Source organism: Anser anser (genome assembly GCF_964211835.1).
Source record: "Anser anser genome assembly, chromosome: 1".
NCBI classification, from domain to species: domain Eukaryota; kingdom Metazoa; phylum Chordata; class Aves; order Anseriformes; family Anatidae; genus Anser; species Anser anser.
The window spans coordinates 34,561,282-34,580,679 of NC_139720.1; the positions used below are offsets into that span (position 1 = coordinate 34,561,282).

Sequence of the window (19,398 nt, forward strand, 5' to 3'; positions counted from 1 at the left end):
ACAAACCCGACATTTCCCCCCCGACCCCCTGCCCTCCTCGGCCGCGGACCGAGGCACCCCGAGGGGCAGAAGATGGCGGACGGGCACCCCCCCACCCCAGCACCGAGCCCCCCATACTCACAGCTGCACCGCCCCCCGCGGCAGCCGCTCGGGCACTCGGCTCAGCTCCAGGCGGCTGCAGGCGACGAGGTGCCCGGCGCAGCGGCAGGGCACGGGACAGCGGGCGGCGGGGCTGCCCCCCAGCACCGGCAGCAGGAGGAGGACGAGGAAGAGGAGGAGGAGGAAGAGGGCGGCGGGCGCGGCGCGGTGCCGGCGGGGCATGGCGGGCTCGGAGCCGCTGCCCGCGCTGCTCCCGTCCGTCGAGCAGCCCGGCTGACACAGCCTCTCAGCGCGGGTGCATGCCCCGGAGCCACCGCCGAGGGAGGGAAGGCAGTGAGGGTAGAAAGAAGAAGAAAAAAAGAAAAAAAAAAAGTGAAGGGAAGAAGGGGGGAGTGGGGGGCACGCAGCGCCGCCAGCCACTCGGCAAACTTTGCAGCGCCTCAGCCCGCCTCCGCCCGGCCGGGGGAGCCCCGAGCACGGCGCGGCCCGCCCCGCCCGCAGCCCCCTCCCCCTGCCGTGTGACAGCAACAGCCCCGGGCCGCCCCCCGGCCTCGCCCCGGCTCCGGGCGGCGGGGGCAGGCGGGTCCCGCCGGGGGTGCCCGGGCCCCGCTTCCAGCCCCGGGAGGCGGCTGAGGGCCGGGCCTGGCAGCGCGGCGGGCCCCGGGGCCTGAGGGCGAGCGCGGCGGGGCCGTGCTGCGCCCGGGATTCCCAGCGAGCCCGCTTAGCGCCGGTCGGAGCGGTCCCGGAGCTGCTCCGGAGGCCCCGGCAGGTTCCCAGCCAAGGCTGGGGTCACTGGCATGTAAAAGGTGAGGTGAGGTTAACTCCTGCCTTCCGGGTCCTGCGCGGCTAGTCCAGACACAGTAATTAAGCCCATTATGTTCCCCACAGGATCCCAGCTCCAGAGGTTCAGGGAAGTAGGCAGGGCGTACAGATTCCACATCTCTGAGGTAATCTATGTAATTTAAGTAAATACCTATTGTTCAAGTTCCATATGGAAGCCCAGACCCTGGAGTGGATGCAGTTATTGGAGACGTCACATGCCCCTGCTCAGCGGCAGCAGAGCATCAAAGTGCATGGATCCAGCACTTTGTGTCCCACCTTTACATATGTACATTTCACCTAAGAGGTGGGAGATGGCCTGGGCACTCGTGTCCTGCAGCACTGAGAGACCCTTCCCTCCATTACTGAGATATGTAAGGCTGAAACTTTTTTATTGTTCCCATATGTATCCCAGGGAACAGGTTAGATTACAGAAACGAAACTACGTTTTATTTTAAATCACAAATCCCGAATTTGCAAACCAAGCAGGCATGCCATAACTAAGAACACTCACGTGCCGCTGTCAACGCAACTGTTTCAGGTGCACAGGGTTTACAGAGTGATGTGGTATTTTCTCAGCCTCTGATCAGTTGACCACTGGTGGTCCTTAAGGAAATCACTGCAGAAAAGCAAACAAACACTGCAGAAATAAACATTTTTCTACACGTAAAAGCAAACAAGCAAACAAATGAAACATAGGACAAAAACTAGTGTATATTTGCAAGTTACTCTTATTTCTCGCAAATGAAAACTATCTTGGGAAGTTTGGCATGCCATAATTATTCATTCTTTTTAAAGCCTTTTTCTTCCCTTCAAAGCCATTAGGTTGACATTAGATTAACAAAGCCTGTGAAACAGTGAGCTGTTCCATATCCAGTAGGAAAAATGTGTACAGTGCCAAATTCAGATTTTCAAAACTATACATCATTAGCAATCTTCTGTTTCAAAAGTGCTAGCATTTGTTCTAGCTGTGCAGTTGTCTCACACCATTATACAGGAGACACTTGAACGTGTTGCATTCATTGCTTAGGCAAAATAGGCTGTATTTGCTAGTTCTGCAGAGTAATCAAAATTCAAGATGATGATCCTTATGTCGCACCAGAGAATTATTGCACACCTTACTAAAATTAAAATTGATTTAAAGTAACCAAGCTCTGTACTACAGTTCCCGGAGTACACAGCAAAGTGCCTCTTACTTGGGAAAAGCGAGCTTGTCTTATCTTGAGTGTTGGCAAGGGCAGTGATTCACTGGTAAGTGGCAACAGGGCCATTAAACTGTCAGTTTTAACATACAAGGGTAAGAAAAAATACAAGCAAAGCATTCTGTACTTAGTTTATGATAGCAGTGAATAATATATCTGGTATATATGTGAAGTATGGAACAAGAAAAAATCAGAGAAAAAGCGGGGGAAAAAGTGAAAATACTGAAAAGGGCAAGAACTGTTTTGTTATTTTGAAAACCATTCATGCATTCATGGAATACCGTGCCCTTATAACACACAACCTAATGCATATTTAGTGCTAGTAATATATGAAGCTGTTTTAAATTAAGAAAGGTAAATCAATTCAGAAAATTAACACATTTGTCTTTGCAGCTTCTTTTCTCTGAATACTCAGAAAAGCATTTTAAAACTGATTATATTATGAATTTTGAAATGCCTGTATGCCTTCAGAGCCCATGAGAGGAAGTCTTTCTTCCCACAGGGAGATTTGTTCTCTCCAGAAATCTCAGGAACCAATTCTGCAACTGATATGAACGCTGCAAGGGTGGCAGCCCCCAAACCCAGGGGTCTCTTCATCATTACTTTTAGGCTGAGAGTGCACCATGATTGTACGTAAGTAAATACTAATGGGAGACTTCCCATATGTCTTCTTCATGGGTTTGGCTGGACTATATCTGCCCTAAGTAAGCTTCTATCAAAATGAAAGGTCTCACATTCCCTCACCCTGTTACCTCTACGTGTAACAAGGCTTCCTAGCGACCCTTGTTTGTCATTGGCATTAGTGTAACTGCAAAGTCAACATGACAAAGAGAATGATTTGGCTACAAACCCATCAAAAAAAAAAAAACAATCTCCCACCTCCACCACTTTTCATTCTGAGCTGGAATAATTCCTTCTTCCAGTTTTCCATGTAACTGTACATGGAAGCTTATCAGTGGTGATGGTTGTTTAGGCAAAGACAGGCCCTCTCCCTGGCAGCCAGAATATAGATCAGCCTGAGGGGACAATGCTGAAAAAGGGGAAGCATGGCTGCAGAGAAAAAATCTTGTAAAACTAGACCCTCAAGCTCTCTGTTTGGCTAATGAGATCTGTTTTCTCCACAAGACTACCAGCGTGGTAGCCTGAGTGAGTTGGGAGTGGAGGAAAGGAAGTTACACAGTGAACTGTAGACCGTTCATTGGGATGTTATGGGTGTTACGGGATGAGACTAATGGTGTCTTTTTCTTTCCTTGATTATTTTAAATCAGATAAACGAGCGTTTACAGATTCAAGTCCAAACATGCTTTGTTTAAAAGATGCATTAACTTCAGGCAAAAGACACACCCATAAGCTAAGTATGATTTTTTTTACATATCATTAACACATTGAAAATAAGCACTGCTTTCAAGTAACCTACCTCTGGAAGAAGTCTGCCTCAAATCAGGCTGGCTTAGCAGATGACTGAAAGTAAAACCAACTAAGATCCTATACATTTTCTGTTATGTCTTAAAGTTAGAATGTCTTTTACTAGTACTAGGAACTTTAACAATGTGATTAATCTAAATTCAGTTTGTTTAGTCAGTTTTCAAAGGAGTCAAGCCACTTCAAGAGACAATTACATATAGTTCTATTTGGTTATATGCAGTTAAATTTGCAGAATTTATGTCAGAAGGTCAAAAGGAGTGAGTGGTTACATCCACTAAATGATTGTGTCCATTAAGGACATCATAGTGTCCTTGTGTACTCCTTGATTACCAGGTAATCCAAAACTGTGTCTACTATTTGTTTCAGATTTTCTACTTTTCATGGGTAGATAAAGTGAGTTAGGTAGTATTCAGCAGCAAGAAGCAGAAGCAAAACAGAACAACATTACTTATGCTTTGACACATCTCAGTTCAGATAAAGTGAGATAGAAATCAGTGGCCCATCTATCCACCTTCCTATCCATAAATGCCCCTGCAGGAGTACTGGCAGAATTAACGTCCTGTCTATTCATTCCTAAATCTTCCTAGTGACATTTTATTTCTAGCTGAAGATGTTTATGACTGACTATTTGGGAGAAGGAAGTAAGAATTCATCCTCAGACAATCACCACTCTCTGTTGCAGGTTCCCCCTACTTAACCCATTTTAAAAAAATAAATGAAATCATAAGGCTAGTAAAACTTTTTCTAAGGCCACAGCTGGAGGGAGAGATTGACTGTTGAGATCGAACTGCTTTGAAAAAAAAAGAAAAAAAAAGTAGAGCAGAACACAGTTTGTTTTTTTTTTTTTTTTTTTTTGTGAAGACTGCTTGCATACATGAAATAGCTTGCAATAGGCAATAGAAGGTTTTGCCGCAGGCACCTGTCTGGAAGTTGCTAGAGAGTCCCACGAAGAGTCCCTCCCCTGTTGGAGCAGAAGACCTTTTTCACTTTTTCCCTTTGTGTATATAAACAAGAATCTCACCCCACATCATGTGATATTTTTCATGGAAATGTTTCTAAATACAGAGGTTTCCCACCCTCCTTTTCGTCTGCCAATTTGGTATAGGAATTGATATTACTTTTAGTTAATAATAGCATTAAAACTTTATGACCATTTATTTCAATTCCTCTGATTAACCACTGCAGTTTCACTTGCATTTGCGGAAAAGCAATACACTGTTCTTAAATAATTTCCTAGCAATTGTGAATCTCCTACTAGTGCATCATAAGTCCACAGTGAATATCCCAAGGTGCATAAAGGAATTTATTTTTGGTAGTAATTAAACTTGACTTTATGTGATCCAACACTGAAACCATGAAAACCAAATTATGCATAATTTGAATGTACTGATTACAACCAGAAAAACCGTATGAACTCTTACTGAAAACTTTGCCTAAGGCAGAAAATGTTCAACATTTATAGAATTCATCCAAACACTGTTTGCCTCCATTACAAATAAACTTAAACATCCTAAGGCAATCCACATTAGTGACGATTGTTAATGTCTTCAAGTCATGTCCTGCATGGGGCTAAGTGGGAAGTTAAGTGCATGATTGGAAGGACAATTAAACAATCAACATCTACAATGATGTGACTTCAAAGAGGAAAAAAGAAGAGTTAGTTTTATGTCATTAAGGAGCACTCAAGTTGAGATGTTGTCAATTTGAATAAAAATAAGTAGAAGTAATTTCAGGATAGTGCTACTGTAGTAAAACACCTGCCAGGTCTGTTCTACTAGTTGTTTTAGTACGTTGGGTTTTTTTTTAATAATCTTTTAAAATAAATAAACGTTTTGTGGTAAGAAAGATCAAGAAGTGGCCAAAAGGGGAATCTGAAAGACACGTTGAGTCAACTGTAGCTGTGGCTCTCCAAGATACAACCACCTCCAGTTCTTCTCTCCTCCCCTCCTTACAGTGAGTGGGTTACTGCAGCTGAAGCACTAATGCGTTCCCTTCTGCAGTGGGGATGGAAACGTCTGCCAGAGGAGATGCATGGATGTTTGAAGGCAGTATTTGTTTAAATCATCATGGGCAGATTTGGTACGATTCTTGTCAGTGTTCTGAGGCCTCCAAAATTAAGTATGCACTGTGTTTAGGTGTGTGACTCTCATTGAAGTCAGTGGCTGTAAGAATTTCACAGTGTGAAATCAGTGGGACTTAAGGCCTAAATCTTTGAAGAATTTAGATTTAATTGACTGTTCCAGAGGGAATGAGCTGCAGCTGGGATTCATCTTGTGTAATTTTAGCAATTTAGAAGTTTGGTATCTATTCTAAAGCAGTTGTCTTGGCTCCTTCTGTAGTCAGCGGATAGAGGAAGACACCTCCAGAGAGTGATTACTACCTTTCTAAAATGAGCAATCAAGGCATTTTGAATGAATCAGCCCCTGGAGGTTTCTCTCCCTCTCCACTGAGTGGAAAGAGCCTTATGACTAGCTGAGATTAGATACTGTATTTTTAGATGATTCCCATTGTATGCATTTACACATAAAAATTAAATAGCTAAATAGACTAATATGTATATATATTTCTTAAACCTTTTAAATTGTAGGTATCTTAAGTGTCATTATAATAGTAACAAGCAAAATTTCTCACAAATATGAATTGGTGTAGTTTTCAATTTTTTTATACCCATATAATAGTTTGCTTGTTGTCTACTGATGTAACAAGTTCTATTAAGGATTTATTAACATTAAATCAAATGAGATTTAGTAAAACTAGGGGGCAGTGCTATACTTAAGAGAAGTATCAACAAAATACAAAATGGGCACCCTGTGAAAAGGATCTAGTCACGTATCACAAACTAAACAAGTATGTGTCGACAATGAAACATCACAGAAGGCATTTAGGATATATCAGTTGGAGTTTTCTATGTGAGGGAACTAAATAATGACAGCTGGGCTGGTGAGGGCTGAGGTGAAGTATCATACGCCATTTGGGGTCAGATATAAGGGGAGGGGAGGAAAGGAAAGAAAAGGAGTGGACTGGAGAGGGCTACAGAAAGCTGATAACAGGCTCAGGAGGACATGGTTTAAAGCTCTCAAAAAATGAATACCCAGTGTTGCAGCACAGCAAGTAGCACTTGAGATTTTGCACAGCTATCCCGTTGCTATCACTGGGAAGCTGGTGAGTTATAGCAGACTGTGTGTCATCTGGCCTTGCTCCCCCCTTTCTGCTGTCTGCTGCCTGTTGCTTTGCAATTATTAGATAAAGCAAAATAAGCAAGCATTGACCTGGTAAGAAGTAGGCCAAGCAGACATTGCACCACTTACTCAGATGCTCAAGCAGTTACTTGCAATAGCCATGTTTACCAATAAAGTCTGGCTTTGTGAGCCAGAGCATCAAAGAGCAGGCTGGATCAGACAGCAGCAAATACTGCGTGCTGATCTGCACGGGCCAGACGCCAGCTAGAGCCCAGCAGGAGCTGCAGAAAACACCAGCACTGTGCACCAGCTGGCCAGATTGGTGAACAACCATCTGCAAAACTCTCTTTGTGTTGATCTTCTTAGTATTAAATGGGGAGAAACTGCAAAGGATACCATTTTCATCACTCTGACACCTTTTATGAATCTTACACAAGCAAAACTTTCTATGACCTCTTTGACATCTCTCACATTAGGGCAACATGGTTTGAGACTCTTCTGAAATGCAGATGATACCTTCCAAATAGCCATGCTAGCTGTCAGCTTTCCAATCCTAGGTGCACTGCACTGACTAATGGCCATGGCACTTCTCTTGGCTTGGGCCCTCTGTGACATTCTCAGATGGGTTTTCTTCCAGGGCAAGCAAAGAGAACAGTTACCAAACATTTACATAAATGTTTTCTGTTGTGAATTTTGCCTTTGTTTTCCATCCTAGGTCTGCAGCCTAGGCAGCTCCTCTCACTCACTGTTCCCTTTCCTAGGCCTCTTTGTACTCTCTGATCTATCAAAGGAAATATTTAGGAGTGCGGAGAGTTGCACATGTTGAATCTCAAAGTCCTTTTCTGGTTATGTGCTGTCATTGCCAGACAAGAAACTTCTGGTTCAGGGACTGTCTGTGCAGTTTTGTCATCTGTGGCTGTTGCTGGCTATGGAGAAGAACTAAATAGCCTAAAAGGGTGCAATACTTTAGCAGTGTTACAAGCCAAATAGGTCAGTGTCTTACTGGACTGTTCTTTTTGGACTGTACCTGACCTGAGCAGTAGAAAAAGCAACCTTCCAGAGAAAAAACAACAGCATCCTACCACATCCTAAGTGGAAAAGAAGACACAATACAGGTTTTTAGGTGCCTTTGCCAACGTGTGCCATGTCAAAATCAAAGCGATTCTAACATCTGATCAGGCTGGGCATAAATCAGGCAACAGTGTTGAAGAAACCATGGCTTTGGCTTTTATTGAATTGCAGATACTCTATAATTGAGTTATCCTTTCAATGATTTATAAATCAAAAAATGTCTTCTTAAGCTTGGCTAAGTTAATTCTACAGTACAATTTTCTCATTTTTGTGAAACAAAAGCTAAAAACAAAAGTAAACAGGAAGAGGCTTGCTGATCATTTTAAACGTAGGGAAAATTACATCTTATTTTAATCATAATGTAAAAAATCCACTGCGCTATTATTTTTCATTCTGATTTTTTGTTGTTGGAAAACGACTGCTAAGGATAAACACAAAATTACCTTCCTAGAATTTTGATAATTTCATACACACACTCCCTGAATACCACATGTGAGTAATATTTCAGTTATCCGACTGATGTCACTGAGATGGAATTAGAAGTGCTGAAATTTTCAATGATGGATATTTCACTGCAGCTGCGAGCAATGTGTTCCTCAGAGACTAATTCTCCTGAGGCAATGTTAAACCTTTGGACTTGCATATTATTAGTAAAATAATACAACTTTAAAATAGTATCAAAAGAGATCTAGCCAAGAAACTTAGTCTTGTGTATATTTCAGCTCGTATATAAATTAATCTCTTAAATTATAAATGTATGCTTTATACCCATATATATGGCTACGTGTCATAAAAAATAAACCATAAATTATGTTAAAATGCAATCAACAAAAAAGGGTATTCAGAGTTAAGACTAAACCCATAATCTCTTGCACAGCTTTTGAATGTATGTTGTTATTTTAAAAAAGGGCAACAGTTAAAGATTAAGTGGTAGGATTTTTTTTTTTTAATTTTTAAGTATAGCTGTCTGACTTTTTTTGCATTTTATGTCTCTTAAACTTACTGCAATGCTTTTCAAATACTTCATTCTCTAATTCACTTTCTTAAACAGATTTTTAAAAAATGAATTATATATATCTACTTAATTTTAAAATGTGTTAGAGAAGCTCACACAAATGAATAATTCTACCAAAGAAGCCATTACTGACTACTTTGCAAATGCAAAAAAAACTTTTTTGCTGTCGTTATTTAATGGCACACACTGATCCCCAGAGCTGTCTGAGTTCCAGACTATTGTAAAAAACCCTGATTCAGAAAAGGATTTGAGCATGTATTTAAGAATGAGTCTTGGATACAAAACTGAAAGCCTGTTGGGATGGATGGTGAGCATGCCTCCTTACCAGAACTCTTTCATGAACTAGGATCTAAGCATGCAGATTTCTGGCGGAATAGACCTGACTACAGTTGACAGGAAAATGATCATAGCTGCAGCTGTTCAGTAAGCATGGGAAGTCCGAAGCTGTCTCCAGCATCTCTTCTCCAGCAAATTGCACATCTGATACACCAGAGGACTTTTCTACATCCATGGACAACTTTTCAAGTTGGGAGGATGCGGGAATGCTGTGCAAACAGAGTATCCCTGTGAGCAGTTCCTCATAACCATTTTCTCAAGCAGTTGTGGCTGCAGATTTTCCCATTCAGCACCACTGCCTGCTCAGACCTGCCCCTGCCACCCTTTCCACGGTGTGAGCACAGCTGCCTGTGGTGCCTTGCAGGAAGCCAGATATTGCTTTTTTTTTTTTTTTTTTCTGAAGTTATTTTTAACCTGGCTCTGTTCATTCATGTAGCTTGTCATGTGGCGCCACAAAAAGTGCCAGGCACTGTGATATGGAACAGGGAGCCAGTGGCAAGGGGTCCTGGGTGTACCTTAGGCTGTTGTTACTGCTGAAAACAGCATATCAAATCAACTGTGGCCTGAAGAATCTGATTTATTATGGTGGTAAATCCAGGTTTTGGGCACCGAGTCTGAGATTAGAAACAGCATAGTCCTTTTAAGCTACAAAGCTCACTCTGCTTCTTAAATGCATTCAATTTCTTTCCATGAGTATCATTGCCCTTGAAAAGGTGCTGGCTCAGATATTGTCCCCCTCCATTGGTTTAACTTAGTGCTGGATCACGTCTGATCTATCCATAGCTTACACAAATCTAGCATAAAATCCTAAAGATAGCATTAAACAGTATATTGTCCAGTTTTGCAGAACACAATTACATGGTCACACCTGATCTGGTTCCGTTGTGCACTTCCATTTACTCCAGAAATGCAGAGGTCGGGTATTACTGATCATGGAACCAGAATTACAAGAAAAACAAGCTCATTTTCATAAACCTGATAGGCATTCATATTGCCAGCAAAAAACGTATAGGGGCTCAAAAACTGCAAAATAGTTGAAAAGAGTCCAGACAACGTACATCAGTGCTTGTACTGTAAGTTCTTCTTCCATTTCTAGTGTTGCAGAAGCTTGTCTAAGCCACAAAGTTTGCATGTATGCTACAGTTCTCTAAGGCACATTTTTAATCCTACTTTCTTGACTTGAATTATATGCAGATAAAAGCTCAGACCCCCGTTTGTATATTATACCTGTAAATTCATATATAACACACATATTTATATACATATACAAATATGTTTTATATGTACTTAAACTTTCTGCACATGTGATCACACATATTTAACTTCATACGCTGCGTGTGTTTTTGTTAGAAGAAGGAGCACAGTCAGTTCCCAGCACAGGTAGTGCAGCCTTCAGCTGAGACTGTATAGCAGCCTCAGGCTCAACAGCCTGGCAGGAAAACCTGAAAATCCTGCTGCATCCCACAGGTTTCTGTGACTGATAGAAACACCATCTCTGCTGGGGCGTTAGAAGTTCCCAAAGAAGGAACCTTTCCTTCACTCTTTTAAACTCACTAAATCGTTACACAACTGAATTTTCAGTCTTTTTGATGCTAAACTTGAAATATGTTATTGCCACACACAGACCAAACGAGCTTCAAATAAGGGGTATGAAACTGAAACTGATGGGAGTTTTATTACCTGGCTTTAAAGAGGCTGACATTTCTCCCCAAGGTTGCTAAACCATCGGCTTTTATAAATTTTATTCTAAAAGAATGTTTATATAAAGTCCAAGTTTGTAGGTAAGGGAGCTAGTGAGAATGATGCTGTTGTGTCCCATAGTTAACAGTACAGTGATATCGTATCTAGCAGTGACTTTAAAAACAGTCCTACTGCTGCCTTAAATTCGGTGAATTGTTCTGTATTTGGTCTATTCTGGGAGCAAAGTAGAACAGTCAATACATATGTGCCATGAAATCTAATTTTTTGTTTTGTTTTGTAATTGATCTGTTGATTTGATCTGTTTTGTAATTGATCTGTCGCAGCAGCTGGAAACTTCAGAAAAGAACAACAAAGGGACTGGAGACACCAGAGAGAAATGTCCTGTAGGATGTCAAGGCTTACATTTATTGTTCTCACTGGTGATCTCAAAGAATGGACAAAAATTAGAGGACAGCAAATAATAAACGCAGCCTGGAGATATTAGAAACAGAGACAGGAGGTAATTTCAGGCTCTGTTCTGCAAACAGTTATGCGCATACTTAATTTTAGACGTGTGAATGATATTTTAATTCCAAAGGCAGACATAAGAGCTTTGGGTTTGTTTTCAGAAGAAAATTAATCTAAATAGCCAAATCGATATAAATAGAGAATTGTACCCTGAAATGTAGATTGCAGTAAAGGAGAATAATTGGAAGGCGGGAAAGTTAACACAAAAGTAGGTTTAAAAGTGAAAGATCAAGTAAGTATATTTCTGAGCTTACCAGGAAGCACAGACAAAAGACTCAGTCCTGGTTCACCCAGAACATTTGACATTTTCCTCTTGGTAAATACTTGCAAAGATGTGGGTGGGAGTGGCCTGCTACTTAAAAGTTTAGAAGTCTTTACAAGTGATTATGTTTCCTTGTAAAGAAGCGGTAGAATATTCCTACATTACATTGAATAATAATTATAACTGGTCTTTAAAAAAATAATCATCTGCTATTTATTTGCTTTTTGAGGTTACCTTTGCCTGGGAGATCATAAGTAGCTTTCAGAAGCCATTTACAATGCATAGCACTAATTAGAGCTCGAAAGAGCAGGACTGTTATCACTTACTTTCTCAAAGTGCCAAGTAATTTGAGATGCTGAATGCCCTCAATAACTAGTTGTTTAGGTCCATTATTGAGCTGGTGGAGTTAAGAGGATCCAAGTGCAAACACAAAGCAGCCCTCACGATGTGTAGAATAACTGTGGATGGAGTCTGAGACAATCAGCTACCTGGCAGGGCTTGAAGTCAGCGGGATGCTTGTTGCCTACTCCTGGAAGAAAAAGAAATTCCCTGAATAAAGCATCAGCCAGGCAGTACAAATAAACAGTAAATATGTTACTAAACACTTTTTCCTTTCTGAAAATAATTATATTTGTACACTTAATGCATTTCAGGTATTAATCACTATTGATTTTTCAAATAGCATTATCATATACCAGCAAGTAAAGACATTTCATTTACTTGGAAAGGCTTACTCAAGGGTATTCATTATTTAAAAGCTGATTAATCAGCATATTAAAGGGTTCTAATCCTTATAGAAAGCCCTTTGGTAATTACTTTGTCAGCCCATCGCTGACAGCTTTGCTTCACACGAAAAAGCCTTTAGTCTGCTGAAAAGTTTGCACCTTTTGGGCATCAGCTGAAAGAGGTCACAAAGATGTTAAAGATGTTAGCTAAACAAAGGAGAGACTCGATGTGAAGTCTAAAGCTGTTTATTGTATTAAAAAATGTAATTTAACAATTTGTTTTGTCTCTTTAGAAGTTATTTCCGCTTTAAATAATTTTTTTATAACTATAAACTATGTAACGGTGTAGTTGCAACTATAAAATATTTAAAGCAAATAGAATGAGGAAATTGAACCCAGAGAAATTCCAACAACAATAGAATGATTTTCTCTGTTAAAATTTATAAAAGTGTTAAATTTTTTAAGAAACTTTTTTTTTCTCCATAAGGAATAGAGCAAAATTGAGTGAAAACCACTTACTTGCTGAAGAGAGGGAAGCATGATTAAAACAATTGTACTTGAGGACTACAAGGGCTTGACCCTGATTGGTTTAAAGGGAAGCAAGAATTATTGAGGGAAAATACTATTGTTACAAAAAGCAATCCTATCCCTGGTCGCAATGGTGGGAACCTACTGTTGCATGGTTTACTTTCCTCCGTTCTACCACTAAAAGGGGAGGACCTTGTTTAGGGGGACACAGATTTGTGTTTAAATAATGAGAAAAGAGGGCGCTTTCGGTAATAGAATCTATTATTAAAAAAAAAAAAAAAAACACACACACCACACAAAACTGCTTAAATGCAACAATAGGTACCAGTAAGGGACTTAAAATTTTTCAATTCAAACTGAAGGTAGTTTATTTCCTTGTCTCATGACCAAATATGCTATTGATCTGACAGAGGATGATGCATGGGAAAAATGGAAAACAGATCATAAACTCCTGAATCTGGAGGATGAATTGTGATTAGGTGGACACCTGTTTGCTTTACTCACTCAGTTTTTGTGGATGTTCAGACTGATCAGACTAGTGAAAAGCTGGAACTCATGGCAGGACTAAGGCCCATGTGCTTTAGAGACAGCAGTTTCATAATGAACTTGTCAAAGTCGAACAAAATAGATGTAATTCCTCCATCAAACATACCCTTCACCTTTTTAATGAAATATGCAAGAAAAATAACTTTGCTGTTTCTGAATTGAAATCCAGTAACTGAAGCAGTAGGTCATACTCATTTTTCAAACTAAACAAGACCCTTTCCCCACCGCCTACAGAATAAATGTGGTAAATTTCAAGCTAAGGCAAGTCAAAGGTACAAAGCAGCTTAAAATAGGGCTTCATAATGGGTGCAGGCCTAATTACTGAAAGTCTATTGCCTCTCCAAAATAAACACATAGTAAAATAATAAGTAATAAATATGTAATAATTAGCTCACACCTGTGTATAATAAATCAGGTGTTTCAGTTCAGTGAATGATGGCACTTTCTGGGAATCACGTAGCCTGTGGAGGTGTGAGGTTATTTCTGGAATAATTTTGTTAAATTTCAGTAACAACAGAAGTCTGTGCTTTGTTCCTCCCTAAATGTAGGTGGGTATTTTGTGATTCTTGGATTCACAGACATGAGGAAAGCTAGGGTCCAGTTTAGAGCCTGTTCTTTAATGTGCCCAGTGCAGTCCCTGCAGTGTGACCACCCAAGGTGGCTGCCAGGAGCCAAGGCCCCCAGCAGCTCTCAGCTACAGCCAGGTAGGACAGGGGGGAAGCTATTTGTGCCTCAGGCTTTACAGCAGGTGCTAACTCTTGCTTGGATCTCCATTGGGAAATACATGGGGATAGCAGGGGAAGTTCCTGTGGCTAGCAGATGGGCTCCCTCACCTTTTGCTTTCCATCTCTTAAATGTGTTATCCAAAGCCAGCAGCTTCCACAGAGTGAAGAGTCATAAGGTGCTGGAGAGACTCGAGATATCTGTAGACAGGTCCAATAGGTCTCCATTCTCTCCCTTACATAAGCAATGAAGACTGTCTTAGCCTTGGGCAAAATGTGTGTTAAAAGTTTATCAAACTTCTCTGTAGAAAAAATGAAAATCTATATTTGCAGTTGTTTTTTTTTTAAGGAAACTGCCAATGTCATCATCCCTCCTGCCCCCCTCCACCCAAAATAAAATAAATTCAAGTCCATACTTAAATTTCCTTCATCTCAGGAAAAAAAAAAAAAAGTTTATCTCTGCTTTGATTTTAAATGAGCAAGGATAGTGCTCCACATATATTTTCTTGATTATGAACCTGGTAAATACAGCTTCTATCCAGTCACATAAGAGTAGCCTCAGCACAGAGTTCATAAAATCATAGAATATCCTGAGTTGGAAGGGGCCCACAAAGATCATTGAGTCCAACTCCTGGCTCTGCAAAGGACCACCCAAAAATCAGGCCGTATGTCTGAGAGTGTTGTCCAAATGTTTCTTGAACGCCAGCAGGCTCGGTGCCATGACCACTGTCCTGGGCAGCCTGTCCCAGTGCCCGACCACCCTCTGGGTGCAGAACCTTTCCCTAACACCCAGCCTGACCCTCCCCTGTCCCAGCCCCATGCCGTTCCCTCGGGTCCTGTCGCTGTCCCCAGAGAGCAGAGCTCAGCGCCTGCCCCTCCGCTCCCCTCGTGAGGGAGCTGCAGGCCGCCATGAGGCCTCCCCTCAGCCTCCTCTGCTCTGGGCTCAGCAAACCAAGGGACCTCAGCTGCTCCTCATATGTCTTGCCCTCCAGATCCTTCACCATCTTTGTAGCCCTCCTTTGGACACTCTCTGATAGTTTTATGTCCTTCTTATGCTGTGGTGTCTCAAACTGCACACAGTACTTGAGGTAAGGCCTCACAAGCACAGAGCAGAGTGGGACAGTCACTTCCCTTGACCAGCTAGCAATGTTGTTCTTGATGCACCCTAGGATATGGTTGGCCCTTTTGGCTGCCCAGGCACACTGCTGGCTCATGTTCAGCTTGCTGTCGACCAGAACCCCCAGATCCCTTACTGTGGGGATGCTCTCCAGCCTTTCGTACCCCAGACTGTACGTATATCTAGGGTTGCCCTGTCCCAGGTGCAGAATCCGGCACTTGCTCTTGTTAAACTTCATGTTTTTGGTGATTGCTCAGCCCTGTAATTTGTCAAGATCTCTCCGCAATGTTCCTCTACCCCCAAGAGTGTCAACAGCTTCTAACAATTTAGTGTCATCCTCAAGCTTACATAGTATACCTTCAAGTCCTGCATCCAAGTCATTTATGGAAACATTAAATTGATCTGGCCCTAAAATGGAGCCCTGCAGAACCCCACTAGTGACGGGCCGCCAGCGTGATGTAACCCCATTTACTGTAATCCTTTGAGCCCAATCCATCAGCCAATTGTTTACCCATAGTATTATGCATTGTCTAGCTGTATGCGGGACATTTTGTCCAGAAGCGTACTGGGAGAAGCAGTATCAAAATATTTGCTGAAATCCAAAAGATTACATCAACTGTCTTCCGCTGGTCAATCAGGTGGGTGACCTTGTCATAAAAGGAAATTAAGTTTGTTAAACAGGACTTTCCCCTTGTGACCCCCATGTTGGTTGTCACCAGTGACTGCATTGTCTTTTAGGTGTTTTTCAATAACTCCCAAAATAATTTTCTCCATAATTTTACCAAGCACTGAAGTGCGACTGACAGGCCTGTTATTACCAGGGTTTTCTTTCTTGCCCTTCTTGAAAATTGTAACAATGTTTGCCAGCTTCCAGCCCACTTGGGACCTCTTCAGATTCCCACAACTGTTGAAAAATAATTGAGAGAGGTCTTGCGATATCAGCCAGCTCTGAGTACCTTGGGATGAATCCTGTCAGGCCCCATAAAACTATATGCATCCAGGTGGAGCAGCAAATCCTGCACAAGTTTGGGGTTGACTGGGAGTTATCATTACCGCAGTAACATTCCTTCAACTCAGGGCCCCAGGGATCCCAGAGCTGTCTTCAACATTGTCTTCATCAGTGTTGAAGACAGAGGCAATGAAGGCATTAAACTTCTCTGCTTTATCTATGTCCCTATTTGTGAGGTGATCATCCTCATCGAGTAACGGACCAATGTCATCTCTGGTCCCCCTTTTGCTGTTAATAAATAAATAAACAAATAAAGTATTGTCCCCCACAGTGTTGGCCAGCTTCACCTCTAATTGAGCTTTGGCCACACAAATTTTCTCCCTAAAATGGCGAACAGCATCAGGATCCAACAGGGGACTGTTGGACCCACAAGATCCTCTCTGTTTACAAGCAACAAATCAGTAAGACACCTTTCCTCATCTCCCTTAGTATCTATACCAAGTAGTTATATCATCAAGATGTTTTAGGAATCTCCTGGACCTGTTTGTATCAGCTGTGTGATATTCCCAGTTAACATACGGCAAGTTGAAGTCACACATAAGGACAAGGGTGGCTGATCTAAAGCTTGTTCTTAGTTCCTTAAAGAATAATTCATTAGTGTTGTCATCCTGGCTGAGTAGTCTACAGTAGACTCTCAAAGCGACATCCCCTTTATTTGCTTGTTCCTTAATCCTTATCCAGCGTCTCTCAACTGTGTCATTACCAACTGCGAGCTCCATACAGTCCAGCCCCTCCTCGCCTTCCCTGCCTATCCCTCCTGAAGAGCCTATAACTATCCATTGTAACAGACCAGTCACAGAACTCATCCTACCATGTTTTTCTTACACCAATGATGTTGTAGCTCTGGGACTGACCCAAGGCTTCTAGCTCCTCTTGCTTGTTCCTCATGCTGTATTCATTGGTATAGAAACATTTCAATGTGCTTCATTGTACCCAGCACCTCATGGAGCAGACCGAAGGATCTCACTAGCACACAGACCCTCACATTTTGACATGCTATCTCATAACTTATTACTGGTGAACCTGGTTTTATACCTTTACCCTTTGAATCTAGTTTGAAGCTGTATCGACCAGCCCTGCTAAGTCTTGCACAAAAAATCCTTTTCTCCTGAGCTTGATGTTGTGCAGACCATCTTACAATCAAGAAACCCCAAATTCTGCCAGTGACACCAGCTTTGGAGACATGTATTGATCATCTGGGTCTGCCTGTTCCTTTCAATATTGTTCTCTGCTACTGGAAGGACAGGGGGCAGCACTACCTGTGCCTCTGATCCTTGAACCAATTGCCACAAGACCCTGAAGTTCCTTTTGATTGCCCTTGGACTTTTCTTTGCTGCTTCATCACTGCCAATATGATGAACCAATAATGGATAATAATCAGAGGGCAGTATGAGGCTAGTGAGTTTTCTAGTAACATCTCTCACCCAGGCCCGGGGAGGCAGCAGACTTCCCTGTGTGTGGGGTCTGGTCGGCATGTCAGGCCCTCAGTTCCCCTCAGAAGGGAGTCCCCTATGACAACCATTCTTTTGTTATTACTATTATTTTTTATTATTATATATATATATATATATATATTGTGTGTGTGTGTGTGTGTGATGGAGGTGCTCATGATAACAGGAGTAGGCTGACTTGCCCTAAGCAACACTCCAGCCTGGATGGACCTTCATCCACATCACCATTTGCTTGTCCATCAAGTTCCAGATCCGCATATCTGTTGTGTAAGGGCACTTGGGAAGGTGAGGTGGGCAGGGATGGGGTTTGCCTCCTGCCCTGAGCAGAAACCTGTTTCCATTCCCCCGTCTCTTAGGTCCCCATCTACTGCCTGGTGGCAAGAGGGTAGGGGATACTTTATGTCTTGTGTTGTGCCTGGCTGGCACATCAGTTTCAAGGACACTAGAGTATGATTCTACCAGTCGATCCCCTTCTCAGACTCACTGATGCTCCTCAGCCTGCCAACCTCTTCCCAAAGCTCTGTGACCATGCTGAGTAGTTCTTCTACCTGTGCACACATCCTACAGGTGTGCTTGCTGCTGCCATCAGACACTGGCGGAAAGCTCAGGCACACTCTACAGCCTGAGACCTAGATGGCCATGTGTTCCCTTGGGAGCTCTGTCTGGGCATCTGCATCACTTCTTGTGGCTGGAGAGGCCACAGGGTACACAGAGGACATAGTTTTCTGCTGGGCAGATACCATGAGTGGAGCTGCTTGTGAGCGGGTTCCTTGTGAGCTGTTGGAAGTGGCAGTAAGAGTGCTCTCCCTGTGCTGTTCCAGAGTTCTGGCATATAAGGCAAAACTCAGTTTCCAACTCTGCCATTGACTCCCAATGCACATTTGAATAAGTGACTTTGGCCCATGGAAGCAGTCAGGTTCTGGTTAAAAATAAATTCCTGATTCCAAGACTGCAATTATCAAAATCCTGTCTCTGTGTTGGTTGCTGGAGCTCCCTAGGGCACACTGCACAGTGTGCACTGCATACTGCCAGGAACTGCATGCTAAGAGCTCTTACTTATTTTCCAAGCAGTTCACTAACCAAGCACGGATTCATAGATTTTTAAAGAACATGGTTATTTGTAGACTTAACATCTGCAGCCAGCATTTGAAAAAAAAAACTTGTGATGATTTTCTTAACCATTTCACTGCAGCAATCAGCACTCCCTTCACTGATTTCCTCATTTGGTTGCTGTAAATCTGCTTCAATGTAAGGTAAATCCTAATATTAACTTTTTTTTTTAAATTATTATTATTATAAAATTAATAATGGTGCTCTCACACTGTTTGTTGTCACTTCTGGATGGAAAAGGTAGTGACTGCCTTCAGCTCCCTCTGAACATAGCCATCAGAACTGTCTAGAGATTTTCATGGCAGACCCAGAGAAAATCCTCTCTTAGCGGTAGCGCAGAGCATGAGCTCTGGATTGGAGGTGCTTTTGAGATGGTGTTTTTGGAGAAAACACATCTTAATTGTGATCCTTTTTTTCAGAGACAGTCCTCATTTCAAACAGTTTATAGCTTATCCCCACTGAGTATGAGCTTAGCACTTACATGGTGGGCATACAGTTCTTTAACAGCTGTGCCATAACTTTTGTGTGTGCTCAGTGAAAGCTTTTCTTGACTTACTGGGGCCAGACAGTAGTG

At 42.1% G+C, this 19,398-nt stretch overlaps 2 protein-coding genes across 2 annotated transcripts in view; one reads left to right on the plus strand and one right to left on the minus strand.

The window, feature by feature from the left end:
• Positions 1 to 555, minus strand: part of LRIG3 (leucine rich repeats and immunoglobulin like domains 3) — a 43,620-nt gene extending 43,065 nt beyond the window's left edge. The window contains exon 1 of the mRNA XM_083815387.1: positions 122 to 555. Coding sequence (XP_083671513.1) covers positions 122 to 321 — 200 coding nt within the window. The 5' untranslated portion in view covers positions 322 to 555. The remainder of the gene's footprint in view (positions 1 to 121) is intronic.
• Positions 320 to 18,887, plus strand: LOC310892793 (uncharacterized protein; the record flags this gene model as incomplete). The annotated part of the gene is made up of 6 exons (XM_083821028.1): positions 320 to 354; positions 478 to 905; positions 988 to 1,046; positions 2,623 to 2,749; positions 3,389 to 3,475; positions 11,171 to 18,887. 6 exons carry the CDS (start codon positions 320 to 322, stop codon positions 11,329 to 11,331), a joined length of 897 nt encoding a protein of 298 aa, XP_083677154.1. The 3' UTR covers positions 11,332 to 18,887.
• Positions 18,888 to 19,398: the final 511 nt, after the last annotated feature.